This window comes from Lonchura striata, chromosome 22 (genome assembly GCF_046129695.1).
Source record: "Lonchura striata isolate bLonStr1 chromosome 22, bLonStr1.mat, whole genome shotgun sequence".
NCBI classification, from domain to species: domain Eukaryota; kingdom Metazoa; phylum Chordata; class Aves; order Passeriformes; family Estrildidae; genus Lonchura; species Lonchura striata.
The window spans coordinates 7,438,125-7,453,902 of record NC_134624.1 but is presented as its reverse complement, the minus strand read 5'-3'; the positions used below and the strand labels follow the sequence as shown (position 1 = coordinate 7,453,902).

At 47.7% G+C, this 15,778-nt stretch overlaps 1 protein-coding gene across 3 annotated transcripts in view; it reads left to right on the top strand.

Annotated features, from left to right (window-relative positions):
• DDX31 (DEAD-box helicase 31) overlaps positions 1 to 15,462 on the top strand; it is a 44,140-nt gene extending 28,678 nt beyond the window's left edge. For 2 of the 3 annotated variants that reach the window (XM_021543540.2, XM_021543539.3), the window contains exons 18-20: positions 2,311 to 2,422; positions 7,536 to 7,716; positions 15,032 to 15,462. In XM_021543540.2, coding sequence (XP_021399215.2) covers positions 2,311 to 2,422; positions 7,536 to 7,716; positions 15,032 to 15,182 — 444 coding nt within the window. In that variant the 3' untranslated portion in view covers positions 15,183 to 15,462. The remainder of the gene's footprint in view (positions 1 to 2,310; positions 2,423 to 7,535; positions 7,717 to 15,031) is intronic. The other variant, XR_002466613.3, reaches the window with a different exon arrangement.
• Positions 15,463 to 15,778: the final 316 nt, after the last annotated feature.

The window sequence follows — 15,778 nt, the reverse complement described above, 5'->3', positions numbered from 1 at the left end:
CAACCGTTATGCCCTTCTCATTAATTTTAAACAGTTAAAACACAGGAAAAAGAGAAAAAGTTTTCATTATTAAAGTGCTTTACTTTTTAATAACAGAGGATTCTGTCCGCCAGGGGAAAGGGCAAACCTCACTAATTTCACATTCATATTAAAAAGCGCTGGGAAGGTGACACTTGGTGCTGCCAGGAGGCTTAACAAAAGGAAAGTGCTGGGGGCCGGGAGGAGCAGGCGGGGCCAGAAAGTTTTGTGTTTCACGTCGGTGGAAAACTTGGCAGTGACAGCAAGGAGTGGCCACTTCAGCAGGCAGCTGCACTTGGGGGTCACTGAACCTCTGCAGGACCCTTGGCTGGGGATGGGCTCAGCTTCAGCGCACAGCTGAAGTCAAAGGAAGCTGTGAGAGGAGTGTCCAGAGAAGGACAGCAAAGCTGAGGAGGGGTCCAGAGGGTAAAATATGTGAGGAGCAGCTGAGGGAACTGGTGTGGCTGAGCCTGGAGGAAAAAGAGGTTCAGGGAAGACAACTCACAGCCAGATGGGGGTCAGGACCTGCTCCCAGGGAATAAGGACAGGAGGAGAGGACACGGCCTCAAGCTGTGCCAGGAGAGGTTCAGGTGGAACATCAGGGAGAAGTTCTTCACTGCAAGGGTGGTCAAGCATTGGAATGGGCTGCCCAGGAAGGTGGTGGAGTCCCCGTCCCTGGAGGTGTTCAGGAAAAACTGGATGTGTTTGGACTCTATGATCTTGGAGGTGTTTTCTGACCTAAATGATGCTGTGATTGTGTGAGATGGGTTGTGAGCCTTTCTAGAGGGGACTGGGAGACAGCAGAGGCCAGAAATCTGGGAGAGTAAATGAGTTAAAATAGCCAGGCTGTCCTTGGAGGTGCAGGTGGACAGTCAGTCCAGGCAGTGAGCAAGCAGGAGCTGCAGGCCCAGGTGTGTTGGCTTTGCTGAGGAATTACCTGGAATTCTGCAAACTGGGATCCTGAGTTTCAGAGAGGACAGACACAGTGCAGGGCATTTAAACTACATTTGAGGTCTGTCTCTGGGCACATTTGCTGTTGGGTACAGAGTGACACATCTGTGACAGGAGAGCATTTTGTGTCAGGTGTTGGCAGCCCCCACGGTCCCTGGGGTTTGTTTGTGGTGTCAGTGAGATGTGGCTCCTCTGGACTGGCAGCAATGCAGAGGGAAGAGGGGTTTGCAGCATTAGCATGCAGATCTGCCAGAGAAGAGCAGCAGGATTGCTGCCTTGGCACAGGGCTCCTCCAGAATCCCAGGAGCTGGGTGTTTGTATTCAGGCAGCCCTGCTCAGGTGAGGGGTCTGAGCACTATCAGGTTGCTGCCTTGGATCTGGCACTCTCACACTTGGATGCTGGTTCCTGTCTTGAGTCACACTGCAGAACTGTGGCCCTTTTCTGGGAGAGGTGCACATCCATGGATGCTTGGCTATGCACTTTGCTGTCAGCTTTCCATCAGAAATTTCACTTGTTTTCTGGTCCACATTTCCATTCTCTGCCTGGATCCCTCAGAGAGGGAGACAGCCTCTCTTCTCCTCCCAGTAACAGCTTGCTCCCAGGAATGTTTGTTTTCCATTTCCTGAACTGCATCCTGCAGTCTGATCCCAGGAAAGCTGAAACATGTGCAAAATGGCCCTTTTGGCCTGAGGAAGTTTATTCTGTCGTGCCTTTGGTGCAAGGGGCTTGTCCTGCTCTAGAGGAGCCAAGTGATGGCAGTTCCAGTCAAATATGATATGTTGGCAGTCAGGAAGCTTCATGGAGAAGTCCATGCTGGAATCCATAAGAAGTCCATTTGGTTGCCTTTGTTCACAGGTGCTGAATTTGTCTCTTCTCTGGAGCTTGGGGTGATTGTGGATCTCATGGTCTCCTGCCCTGGGTCTTTTGGAGAAGTGCACAGGGGAGCTTGCAGCATCACTCTGAAACTGTTACTGTGGGGTCCGGGGGGAGTTATTCTAAATAATTCCAATGGAAACTAGTAGTGGGATCTGGCCTGTTGTACCTGGAAGCAAAAAAACAAAAAAGGGAAGGGAGAAGCAAGGGAAAAAGATATGTGATAGATGTTAGAAAACACAAAATTAAAACTGATTTGTTCTCCCCACCACACGGCGCTCACTGGCTGCTCTGACTTTAACATCTTTATCTGGATTTTTTTTTTCCTCTAGTAATATTGAGAGGATTACCTTTGTTGGCCCCTGGGTAGTTGCTGTGTGATTTTACTGTTATTAAATCTATTGTAAACTGCTTCATTATTCCTGACTCAAATTCTCTTTCCTCTAATCCTCCTGCCTCACTGGTAGAAATCCTGTGGCAAGAATCCTCAGGAAGTCCGGGAGAGGGCCACGGTCCTGCAGACAAAATTTGAAAATCACGTCCATTCCAACGAGGGGACTGTCCAGTGGGCAAAGAAAGGTCAGTGAGTTTCCTTTCACTTATCCCACAAGGGCTCAGAGGAGCTGCCAAGGTTTTCTTCTGGGGAACAGCATCAGGGAAAAGGCCTGAAAGAAACATTTTGGGGCTGTTGGGCTCTGCAGGGGCCTGAGGCAGGCCCAGAAGGCTTTGTGGTGATATTAAATGTTAATTTCTGGCATTCCCATATTATGTGCAAATGAGATTTAGTCTTGGCTTTCAGTGGGATTCACATCCAAGGGTTTTGACCCAATCACAGGAGCGAGTGGGTTGTGTGTGTTGTGCTGGGAAGGGGATGGGTGACTTCCTCCACCACATCCTGCTGCAATTCCCATCAGATGCCTCCAGTTCACCCCAGGGGTGAATTTAAAGCCTGAAAGGCAGAATGCAACCCTGACCAGGAAAGGATCTTGGATTGGAGCTGGTTGTGTGGGATGGGAGGTAAAATAAAAAGGGGCAACAACTCAAAAAGGCAGGAAGAATAAAAACTGGGATGGACTTGATAATTGTAGCTGTGTACAAGTCTGGGGTTTGATGTGCCATCTTTTCCTAGCAGTTGTCACTGAGCAGTGTAAGAGACTCTGCCCTTCTTCCTTTCTGTTTGGAAAATCAGGAGGAAGACAGATTTGGGAGAAAGATTAAAATCTTGCTGGGGATGTGGTAGGAAAAGAAACACCAAACTGTCCCCTGAGAGAAGCCATAAAGGTGGTCCAGTGTAGGCACTGTGGGAAGTCAGGCCCCAGAGCTCCTGGGCAATTACTTGGAATTTGACTATGAGTAACTGAGACAAGTCCACAAAATGCAAATCCTTTATGAAAGAGATTCAGCCATTCTGCCTCACAGTATTTAGGACTGGAGCCTTTCCCGTTTTTTTGAGTCTCCTCTTCCCACATCTCCCTTCCTGATTGTTTTCTTTTTTTACCTCATTGCTCTGAGTCAAGCCCTGCTCTCTAAGCTCGTGTAGAAGATATTTCAGTTCTGCAGCATTCCAGTTCAAGGGGGTTCTGCTGAGATGAATTTGAATGGTCTGCATCATTCCTGTTTGCCATTCTGTGTACCTGCTGCGTGCACCTGCATACAGGTGTGGGACAGGTGTGCCTCATGGGCTCACCTTCTGAAATCACCTTCCCAGGGGTCCAAAACCATATGGGGAAATTGGAGTTATACAATGGTTGAAGAAACTAGAGAAGGAGGGGCTGTTCTCAAGAGAAAAATAAAGTTCAGCATGAAAATTGTTTGGAATCTTGAGAAGTGATTGTTCAGGAGGTCAGAGGTGCTGTTTTTTTCTGAAAGTTGTACTAGCTTCTCAGGTGATGACACAGCAGAGCAGCCAGAATTGTCTCCTGTGACTATCTGCTTATTCCAAATATTCTGCATGTTTCTTATTATGTGTGGCTGTGTTGAGGGGCAAATGATTTGAAATTCTGTTTCACTCTTTGCTCTCCCCCCAGCACTGCACATCCCTGGCCTGAAATCTCACCCACCTCCAGCAGTTGCAGAGTGCTGATTTCAGTTCTTTGGGGTTTTCAAACACTTTCCTCCTGCAGTGAGAGTGTTGGACTTTCTACACGAGCAGCTTGCACCCATTTTCAGGTGTGTGGTGTGGTTTTGTAGCTGCTCTTTTAAATCCACAGTCTCAAAGCATGTGACTACAACAATCATAATCCTTCATTCCGTATGGATGAGCTTCTTGCTGCTCTCTTGGGATTTCTTGTACCCCATGCAAACTTCTAACCTGAAATGCCTGTGACAGGAACAACCAGTGAATAACTCTGGTCACACCTAAAAATCCTCTGTGTTTCCTCTCTACCCAGTGCCACTGTGCACACACCCACCCACACACACTTGTTGCTGACCTCAGCATTAATAACTTCTTTAGCCACAGAAAAGAAGCACAGAAAACACATCAGGAAATGCTGAAATATTGTGCATCCCATTTATCTTGTAGAGGATCACTCCACCTCTTTTTCCAACTCTGCTATCTACATATGCAAATTTTCCACTGCTGAGTGGCTTCCATAAGCCCCTCTTCCTCCCCTCTGAGCCAGGCATCATGAATAATTAACATGGCAGCTGGCTTTTGCTTTCATGGCAGACAATCAATTGGAAACTGTGCCAGAGATGCATTTGTTTCTCTCTCTTTTTCTGTTTCTCCCCATTTTCTGACCTAGTCAATGTTAATAAGCAGTGTTTGCACTGCAGCCTGCTTTCAAAAGGCGAGTGGCTCCCTGCCCACTCTCCCCTTCTGCCTCTGGGTCCCATGCTTTTCACACTCTAATCAAATGGTTCAGGGAAGGTGCTGCCCTTCAAACTTGATTGACTGATCAGCAGTGAGATGGGTGGGAGGAGGGGTCTGCTGGGCCCTGTTACCTGAAGGATGAGCCTTATCAAGGGTGGAGTCCCTTTTGGGAAGTGGAGGATGCTCATCCCAAGGCTTTGCATGGTGGTAGGTGCTTCATTTCGGAGCTGTGGGGCCAGAAGGAGCTCTGGAGACTGATCCTGCGTGCCCCTGAGTTACAGAGAGGGTAAGGAAGGAAACCTGCCTTCTTCCTCCTCATTTCCTAGTTTTGCAGCCACCAGTTGAGCATTTTGCATCCTCCTTTGTGTCCTCAGTGCCTGTGTGCAGAGGGACAGCAGAGTCACAGGAGCCCAGGGCTGTGGCCCAATGCTCAAATCCGTGGTGGTTTTGGTGCATCCTTCCCTCCTGCTCCCACCTGCTCTGGCAAAGTGCCTCCCAGTTTATCCAGCCACACTGAGGCTGTGCCCTGGGGCCAGTGCTGGGAGCTGGCTGCCAGCTGAGAGCCTGGTGAACAGGTTATGTCACCTGTCTCCCTTTCATATCCCATTACCCTGTTTAAAACAGCAACAAACCATCTAACCCCCATCATACGTAGAACACACTGGCTTTTTTCTTTTCTTCCTTTGATTTTCCACACTTGTATTTCCTGGAGAAAAATACAGGAGTGCAAAGGACCAATCTAAATCCTCTGTCTTACACAAGCACAAGTCCAAATTCCACTCCAAGCCAGTCCATGTTACCTTAGACTTGTGTTGGTGTGGTAAAAACTCAACAGCTCAGACATCAGGATAAAGACCCCTGTACATGAATTATGGCCTGACCAGCACTGTTACCAGTCTTTGTGAGTTGTTTTCCTAAAGCTCTCTTTGATCACAAAATCATAAAAGAATTTCAACTTTAAAAAAAATCCAATAAAGCATTCCATATCTGGCCACTCTAATTGCACATAAAAGCCAGAAAACATATCTCTGGCAACACTGAAAGGTCTAAAGACCTGATAGTAAAGATTTTTAAAAGAATCTCATCCACAAAGGTCTGCATTTCAATCTCATGGGTGCTGTAATGAACAGCTCAGCTCTGAGCTGCTCGGAGGTGAGGCAGTTTCCTGGGCTGGCACTGTGACCTGCAGCTCCAGCCAGGCTCTCAGCTCAGCTCCGAGTTCTCACTTCAGTTCAGTGCCTTGCAGCTCTCCCTGGTTTTGTGTGCTCTGACTCACAGCTGGATCTGGCAGGTGTCTGTCAGGACTTTGGGAAGAGAGGAGCCTTTGACACTTTCCTTCTCTAACTCTGATCTGGGGAGTTGGTACCAGCAGCTTTTCCTCTCTGCCCAGCTGTGGGAGGTGAGCTCAGCCTTCGTAATAACAGGATCTTTAGTATCAGCCATTTCAAGTGCTGGGAGGCAGACAGCTGTATTGGCTCCAATGGGACTGAATTCAAAGCAGGAGCAAGTTCCTGGTGTTCCCTTTGAAGAGTTACACCTTCTCATAGGTGAATTTGACCAATAACTTTATGGGGGAAAAAAACCCAGCAGAACAGGAGTTTTGAGAGCATTTGAGCTGGTTTATAAGCCCTCAGAAGGATGGCCTTCAGAGAGGAGACTGAGACAGTACTTGGAATTTATCATTCTCTTTTTTTGGAAAACACAGGTCTCTTGGTGCTCAGAAGCCTCTAAAAGAGCAGCATTGTGAAATTGGGAAGAAGGTGCAAAAAACTCAATCTTTTCTTCTCATCGATTGGGAAAAGGAGTTCGCTTTGCTCAGTAAACAGAGCTTTGATGGATTCCCTGGGTCCTTCCAGGAGCTGATCTGCTAAAATGACATTTTTATTACTGTTCATAAACTCCAATCTCCGGCTGCTGCCAAGAGATTAGACATAAGCTGTGGGCAAACTTGCTGGTCTGGTGGCTCAACAGGCAAGGGCAGGAGAGGTGAGAGTTTAGAGCTCACTGGTGTCAGGAGTGAGAGGGAGAGGAAGATGCAGGAGGTGCTTTGGAGTGAGGGCTGGGGGGGCACAGGAGGTTTGGCAAGCAGAGGAGCAGCAGGGGATTGAGGGGGAGGCATTTTGTGAGCTGCAGAGTTTCCTTCCTGGAAGTCCCTCTATTCCCAGAGCAGGGGCCAGCCCGGGTGTAGTGAATTTTCTGGGGATGGGGAGGAGCAGAGGTAGTGCTCATATTAGTGGATGATTGTCTTTAGAGCAATGAGCCCTGAGGGAAGGGCATTACAGGAATATAAAGATGGGAAGGGAAATTTGCACACAGTTCTATTATTTTTCCCTTTTGAGAAGGTGAGCTCTGTTCTCAGTGTGCTGATGAGTCAGGAAATCCATCCGGCTCTCAGATATTTATAAGGGACTAGCTGGTAACTGGTGAAAAATGCATGGACTACTGGGACTCTAATATCAGAGGAGTCTTCCTGTGCCATCTCCATGCTTCTCTCTCTTCATCCCTGCATCTCTGTTCCCACTCCCCTCTTATCTGCTGCCACTCAGTGTCGATGACTCTTGAGAGGAGTGCCACAAACTCACCTTTTGTGGCCAAAGGAGCAGCCTTGCAGGAGCCAAACCCAGTGCAATTCAGTGGAGCTTTGTTTCAGTTCCTAACACCTCCCCAGCAGCTACCTTCCCCTTTTGGGATTGTACCAGTACTGTGCACCCTTCACAGGTTTTTAACATGCCATCCTTTTGTGCCAGCTGCTGACCAGAAGGTGTCCCAAAGGACCAGACCCGTGTCCTTTCAGATGGAACAGCTGAATCTTTGTGTGTGTATATGTATAAAAATGCAGGAGCAAACAGAATTCACCGTGTTTTTCTTTCCCTTCAGCACTGCAGTCTTTCCTTTGTGCCTATACCACCTATCCCAAGGACCTCAAGCACATCTTCCACATCAAATCTCTTCACCTGGGTCATGTGGCCAAAAGCTTTGGGCTGAGAGATGCCCCCCAGAACCTGACTGCTCTTCCAACTGCAGGCTCAAAGAGGAAAACCAAACCAAGACCAAACAGGTAGGTCAGTCTGATGTTCCTGAGCTGTGCAGTGCTTTGCTCCTCAAGGTGGTTGGGCTTTCTCCAGGAATCAAGTATAAAAAAGGCAGATCTGTTGGTAGAAATGATCCTTCTGCAAACCTGGAGGTGTGAGTAGCTCTGGCAAAAGCATTTCTCCAAAATCCTGCAGGATCTCTCCTGAGAATAGCCTGCAGCAAGCCCAGAGCTGCAGCTCTATCCCCTCTAGTGTGTGCCCAGGGCTGTTCTGGGTCCTCCTGTTCTGTGTAAGGAGTTGGAGATTCCCTGATGCTGCTGGAGGAGCCCTGAACCCTTGTCTGTGCCTGCAAGGGAGCTGAAGGTGCTCAGTGCCTCTGATCCTGGCTGCTCTGAGTTGCTTCCACAGGATAGATGATCCTCTCTTTTGGGATCACAGTGCTGAGGACACACTCTCTTCCTCAGTGCAATGGCAGCATCCAAACCTCTGCCTTGCCAGTAAAATCAGTGCAATCATCCAAAGGAGGAAAATCTTTTTTCTTGATCAGCATCAATTGTGACTCTTTCCATGTAATTGTTGCTACAAACCCCGTTAGCAAGCCTTAGCCATGCAATTAAAGCAGTAATCCACTTAATTGTTCCAGGGCTGGGCACTTCTCTTGCACATGCACCTATCCCGTGAAAAGAAAAAAAAAAAAAAAATAAATGCAAGGGGAAGGGATTTGAAAATAAAAAGTTGGAGTCTGCATTGTCCTGCTTGCAGCAGCCACCAGGGACAGGCCACTGCTCTGCCTCCTGCTCCAGCTGACCCTCCTCAGCAGATGGGCAACAGGATGGGAATGCCCCTGTGAGCAGGGGATTTAAGGGAGCTTTATTTCGGGAAGAATAGCCTGATTAGCTGATAAAGAGCATGTAAGATGGTATGGGGTGGGCTTTGATGTCTTGCTGCCCAGCAGGGTGTCAAGCTATGACTGACAGTAGCGTGTCACAGGATTACTTGGCCTGTAACAATGCCTCTCTCTGTTCCTGTGATGTTGCTACTCTGTTAGAGCTACTTTTTGCCTTGTTACAAACCTCTTTTAGATGGGGGTTCCTCCTCCCCAAGTCTTCATCCCATTATAGCACAGACAAGCTCAAGATACAGTAGGTATTTACACACAGGACGTGTGGGGTTGGGGGATGTGGAGGTGTTGGAACAAATGATCTGGGAGTGATTTGAGAGCTCATTTGCACGTGGATCACAGAATTGCAGCTCAGGGAAAGTTCATAGACTTTGCACAGCTCTGTCACTGCTCAAGCTCCAGATTTCAAATCCGAGGGCATCTGCAAAGTTGAGACCCTGCAAAAAATAGCCAAAGTTGTGATGTGCAACAATTATTCCTGCCTGTGAAACTTGGCTTTAATCAGCTTCCTCTGTGTGTGCTTAAAAAATAAATAAATAAAGGGAGAGGGTATATTAGTATTTATAGGATAGTTTAGAGAAAGTGAATATGGATTCAAATGCAGTCTGCACTTGCATAAATCCAAGATTATGCTATTAACTTAGAGAATTGCTTTTGATTTCACACTGACAAAGCAGAAAGCAAAACTTAGCCTGCCATTTAGAAGACAAATGGTTTCTAATTGTAAAATGCAAGGCTTGAAATTATAACAGCACAGCCACAGAGCAATCTTTTTAATTATATTTCTCACATGATGCTGTGAGTGTTGGTTGTCGTATTACACATTGTCTCCCAACATCTGATACTGGTTTTTAATCAGGCTGCTCACTAAAGCCTCATCTCTCAGCACCTGCCTAGAGAATAAAGAGCAGGCACTCCAGGTTGAAAGTGGGGTAAAGGCAATCATTAAATGTTTCCTTAAGAGGACAAAGAAAACTTTTCATTTCTTTTGAAGTCTCCTTTTGTGCTTGGCACCTCCTTGGAGAGCCTGCTGGCGAAGGTGAGACAGTGAGAGGGAGCAGCCAGGTGTGTGATGTTTCAGTGCTGAAATGTGGGAGCAGCCCTCTCCTCAATGCCCATCTCAACTTCCATGCATTTTTCAGAGGTCTTTGTGCAAACCAGCTGCTCCTTTAGCTGTAGTGGATCTTGCAAAACCCGATCTGAAGACGGAAAAATAATTGCTGGTGTTGTTTTTTGAAAGTTGCAATGCTGTGTTGAGGTGAGAGATGAGCACACGAACCAGATACTGCATATTGAATTACAGTACCTCAGCTTAGCCAGTGTCTGGGCTCGTGCTTTGACTGCAGGGTGGAGGCAAGGAAGCTGATCCCACCTCCAGTGAGGGATTAGCTGTCCTTGCTTCGCTGTGGAGTCGCAGCACGCCGAGGAAGTGGCTGACAGGCCAGATAGACTTGTCTTCTGACTCCTTCACAATGCACAAAGACCCACTGCCATTCCACCGTGCATCCCTGTGCTGCTCAGCCTTTTGCATTCTGGATCGACTGAGGGTCTGCTTTCCCTTTGAAATCCCTTTGAAATCAGGAAAGCCAGTGTGTGCCCCCAAAGGCTTTCGCTGCAGTGAGCACTTGCAACTTAATTTGGCTTTTTTGTGAGCTCAAGCCATCACAAAGAACCATGACTCTTCAGTTCAGCTGATTCTGTGGAATTCCCTGCTACAGGAATTTCTGATGCAATAAATGCTCAGAAGGATTGAATTTACTTATGAGTATCAAGAATTGCTACAGCATATGCAAAAAGTGATATAAAAACAAAGGTGAAAATCCCCTCATGCTTCAGAGTTTTAGGTGGGTTACAGGAACCCACCCAGCAGGAGGAGGGGTTCTTAATTCCTGAATTCCCCTGCTTTTCCCCCTGCCCAGGTCTGAGCCGATTCAAGTGAAATGGGATCAGGAAGAGGTGTTTGAGAGCACTGCTGTACATCATTATCACTGTGCCATTGCTCTGATGTGGAGATGGGCATGGCCTGAAGGCTTTGGCTGCAGGATCATTGTGTTAATTCATTCTTCAGCATGGTCAGATAGAATCAGACAACTCCTGAGAAACAGACCTCGTAGCCCTGTGTCCTCCCCATGGCCAGGGCAGCAGTTTCCTTTGGGTGCAAACTCGTGGCATTTTACCTTCTCTCCCACCTCACACCCTTGGTTCCACTTTTGAACATCTTGGCATTGACAATTTTGAAAAAATAAAGGGCTTGTGACTCAAGGCTGCAGCTGGGCCTCCCTGCACAGCAATTGTCTCATCATTAGAAGCACTTTGCTTGCCAATTTTTATGTGCACATTTAGAGCTTTCCTGATACTACTTAATTAGTCAAAATGCAGCTTTGGAATTCTGTCCACTGGGAGTTTCACTTTGGGCAGTCTGCTCTCTACAGCCAAACTGGAGCTCAGGTAAGGGCATGTATCCATGGGCAAATGGAGCCAAAAATGAGAATAAGAGACATGGCTGCTGTGAAAGGAAACATCACCATCACTCTTCATTAAGGCAGTTCAGGGACACAGGTGAATCCTGGCTACCATATCACGATGTTATAAAAGAAATCCTCATATGAAATTAAAGTTTTATAGTTGTAAAATCCATCTGATTGTTTCCTGCATACAGCAGTGCCCTTTATTACTGTCCTGTTCCACTGTGGCTGCAGCACAGAGCTTTTGCTCCATCTCTAATCAAGTTAACAGTGCTTGCACACAGAGCTGGAAAACCTCTGTGCTGGGGGCTGTGCACCAAAAATTGTCATCTCTCTGTAACTGAAATGTAGTCTGTTCTCTAGGCTGGGAAAAGGCCTGAGAGAGGCAGGAATCCTGGGAGGATCCCAGGCTCCCATTCCTTTTGCCATAGGGTGAAGCCCAAGGGATGGCAGTGAAAGTGAGACTGGGGTTTCTGTGTGGCTGAAATGACTTCAGTAGGGCAAGGTGGGCTTTGCAGTTCAACACATCCCAGTGTGGAGACCACCTTGCCCTGAGAGTGTTCTGGAACAGGCTTGGTGCTCATTCTGGCTGGATAATAATTTTCCTTGATCTTCTCAAGCATCTGCATCAGCTGGGAGCAGAGGACCTGGGCCATCTGTTGACCTGTCGAGAGCAGTGTAGGATTGCTGATGGATTTCTTGCCCCCACTCTGCAAAAACAACAGCAGCAAAACCAACCCAAACAGGGTTGCATTGGCTGCAGATGGTTCATCCAATGCTATAAGTAGGAAAAGCAGGTGTTGCAGCAGCCTTGGCCCAGAGGTAACCCAGCTCTGCTGCTGGCACAGTGTCAAGGAGCTGTTGGAGATGCTGTCAGGCAGATTGATAGTGCAATCCACGTTGAAATGTTTTCTGATAAATGGAGCGGCCTCCTCGGGTCTCCTCCAAAGACATACCGTGAGTTCTGGGACTGTGTGTCAGAACTTCATCCTCAATGTGCTTTCCACACTCCTCCTTCCTCAGCTGGAGCAATTTGGGAGCTTTTGGATGCTGCAGATGCTGGGAGTTGGTTAAAGGTCACTACACCTATGCACTGCATTGCAGCAGCATCTCGCACAGCAAGACAAAGGAACAGGCAGTGATGCCAGCCAGGTTGAGAGACACCTCCAAGAACAAGCTCACTCACCACTGAATGAAAAGATGAGCAGAGGCATCTTCTGAGCTAGAAAACAAGACCCAGAGAAGGAGATCAGTCCAAACCATTCAGATTTCCTCAGAGATGCAGGGTTGGGCAGCAGCATCCCTAAGATCACTGTGGCTCCCAGGTGGGGAAGGGGAGCAGCATGCTGGGAACAGCTCTGGAAGTGGCTGTAGAAGGGAACTGAAGCAAAGAAGGATTTTGCTCTTTCCTTCACTGCACACTTTTTCTTCCAGATGTTCCTCTCCTGCCTTTTCATCATTCAGTGATATATTTAGCAAGACTCACAAGTTTCTCATGTTTAAACAGTGAATAAAATAATCCCAGTTTTCTTGAGGATAACAGATTTTTTTTTTTTTTTTTTTTTTTGTCTTTAGAACTTTGGCCTGGTCTTTTCCAGCCTTTCATGAGATAAAAAAGTCATCTGGGGACAGTTCCTCTTTTTCCTTATTGTCTCTCTGCTGAGGTTATTGGTATCAGTTTTTGTGAGGTTGCAGCTTAATTACAGATGTGCAGAGGCAGCTCTGAAACTGAGTCTTTTATTCCTTCCTCTGTCTCAGTATACCATGATACCTAGACATGAGATCACAGCAAGAGATGCTCATCATCCATGTGTTTTTCCAGTGATGGGAACATGGGTTCTGTCTGTGTTGCAAATGCACCTTTACATTTACAGCCTTCCTGTGAAGCTTTTTGCCACAGCATCATCACACAGCTCCCTTAAATTAACACCCCACCAGCCCTCAGCAACAGGGAATGTACAGGGAGCTGGGAGAGTGGACATGGAGGCCAAAGAGATTAAAAACCTTGCCCAAGGATGCTCAGGGGTGAGTGTTAAAATCTCTCTGAGTTCTCCTGGGCTTTGTCTCATAACCTGAGTGAGGGAAGGTGCCCTGTGGTTATCTTGCTGCTCTGGCAGAGCCCAGAGGCTGTCACCAGTTGGAGAGAGGGGAATTTACAGCTTTACAGCAGGAATCAGGGCTCCTGACCTGGTGCTGTTTCCTGGTGTGCTGTCCCTGCAGGCTGGTGCTGTTCCCTGTAGCTCTTCCATCTCATGGTTACACGGGGCCCTGGAGCTGCTTCTCTTCTGTGATGAGCACAGGTTCCACAGTACAACTCCATTGATTTTTGTGGCCCTGGGTTAGAGGGAGGAAGCTCCCTTTTCCCTGCATCCCTGCTTTTCTGTGCACAGCTGATCACCTCAGCAGGGAGTATTGATTTACTAATTGGGCAGCAATTTCACCTGATTGATAATAAAGTGTTGGACAACCTCCCTGCTGAGCTGCAGCTCAGCCCTGCAGCCACTGGTGGATTCCTTGTCCTCCTGCAGCAGAGAGTTCCCTGTTGTTAAGAAAACTGGTCTGTTGCTTGGAAACCCAGGAATTACTGTAGGAAATGTTTGGAGACAACAATCAAAGTGTCAAATAAGAACTCTACCCACTGGTGGAGGGGGCTGAGCAGAGGATACACCTGCCCAGGCTGTGGGAATGGAGCAAGCAAACACCCCAGGCAGCCAGGAGTTCACTTCTCTTGTCTGCCCTGTGTGTTTGGCCTGTTGAATGCCTTGATCCATTGCTGCAGCCAAAATTTCTTCCTTCTCTTCAACACCCAGCGTGGGTTTGGACACCTGAGGGCACTTTGAGGCAGGGCTAGAAGGTGTCACCTTCAGGAATGCTGAGTCCCTGTGTTGTCACCAAAGCTTGCTGTGGGGCTGCTGTTCAGTTCAGCTGCCTCGTGTGCAGAGGGACAGACAGGTTTCTGTTCTGTTTTTCTGGAAACACTTGAGACAGGTCCTTACTGGAACTTGCTCAGAGAAGTGCACCCTGGAGGTGTTCAAGGCCAGGCTGGAAGGGGCTCAGGTTAGACCTGGTCTGGAGAAATGAATGAGATGATGTTTGGATGATGTCCCAACCCAAACCAGTCTGTGACTCTGTGCTGATGAGGAGGAGAGTGGGACATGCCAACACCAGTAACTGTGGACACCCTGTTGTGCCCAGGACCATGGGGACAAGCTAGGGAATGACTGGACCTTGGGAATCACCCAGGAGATTGTATTTTCAATAACTGAGGGTGAGATGTACCTAAGGTTATAGAGAGGACAGTGGCAGAACTCATGGTGGAAAAATGCTGAGTGGGTTTTTATATTTATAGCTGGCAGTTTAGGACTGCAGGGACACCCATGTTGAAGTTTGGTGGCCATGCAAAATGCAGCTACCCTTGCAAAAGCCATTCTCTGGAGAGGGAGGCTGTGAGGTGCATGTGATGGCTGCAGGACACTGCAAGAAAAGAAAATCTGTTGGCTCTGTTGGGTTTAGACTTAAGACATGCTAATTTTTTCCCTGGTTTGTTTTGGAGGGGGTTGTGTTCTCAAGCTCTGGATTTAAGCTCTGTTTATAAAATGTTTCCATTGTTCAATGTCACTGGGCTGTTAAATTAATTATTATTATTATTATTATTATTATTATTATTATTATTATTTCTTCCAAACTGCTGTGTCACCTCCTTCATCAGCCTTCAGGCACACAAGCTTCCCTCCTTCTCCCCACCACCCTGCAAGAGCATTTGTACAGAACAAAGGCTTGCTTTGAAAAACGCCGTTGATATTTTGCCACCTTTGTGGAAACCTGTCACAGCAATACCTAATTTTGCATGAGGCAGAATTTCAAATCGAGCCTCAAGGAAAGGGAGCTGCTCCTTCTCTCATGTGCAATTGTCAGTGGCATTGCAGGTTCTGAATTCCTGAATTCCTGAATTCCTCTGCTCTTCCCCCTGCCCAGGTCTGAGCTGCTCAAGAAGACCCACGGCAAACGCCGCCTTGCTGAGCTCCTGCGCTCGGAATATTCCAGTGGGATGGACACTGCTGGAGCCAAGCTCAAGAAGAAGAAGAAAAAGCAGAGAAAAGCTGGCAACCAGCAGATTCCAGCATAAGCCAGGCCCTTCCAGTCCGTGGCTGTAAAAGCTGCTGGAGTGCCTCAGCCGGGGGTCAGCGTGACCTGCCAAATCAACTGAGGAGAGTTTCAATTTATCAGGCAAATGTGGGAGGGATCCTGGGGATCTTGGCCTCCTCCCCTTCATTCCGTAGGTCCAAGTGGAATGGAATCCAGGCGTGTCCTGTTGTACTGCTGCAATTCAATGTGGCCTCCTGAAGATGCACCATGTTCCTAAGATGGGTTTTTTAGCAAGAAAAATAAAAGAAGGTTAAATATGATTTTCAGAGAAACGTGATGTGTGTGCAACATGAAAGTGAGACACGTTTGGGCAGGCAGGAGGTGTTTTTTAAGGAACACTCCACTATGCCTTCAGTTGCTGTCTCCAGCCAGGTAAACTTGGCAGGGGAGGTGTCCCAGGAGCACCATGGAGAGGGGAATCTGTCCTGTCCCCTGTCACTGTAAAGGGAGCACTTCTCCTGTCTCAGGTCACGAAGCCACATTGCTGCCACCTCCTCTCCTGTCCTCTGTGCACTGGGCAAGGTCTGTCCCTGGTCACTGTTAGTCAGAATTGCCACCTGCAGTGATGCCAGTGGC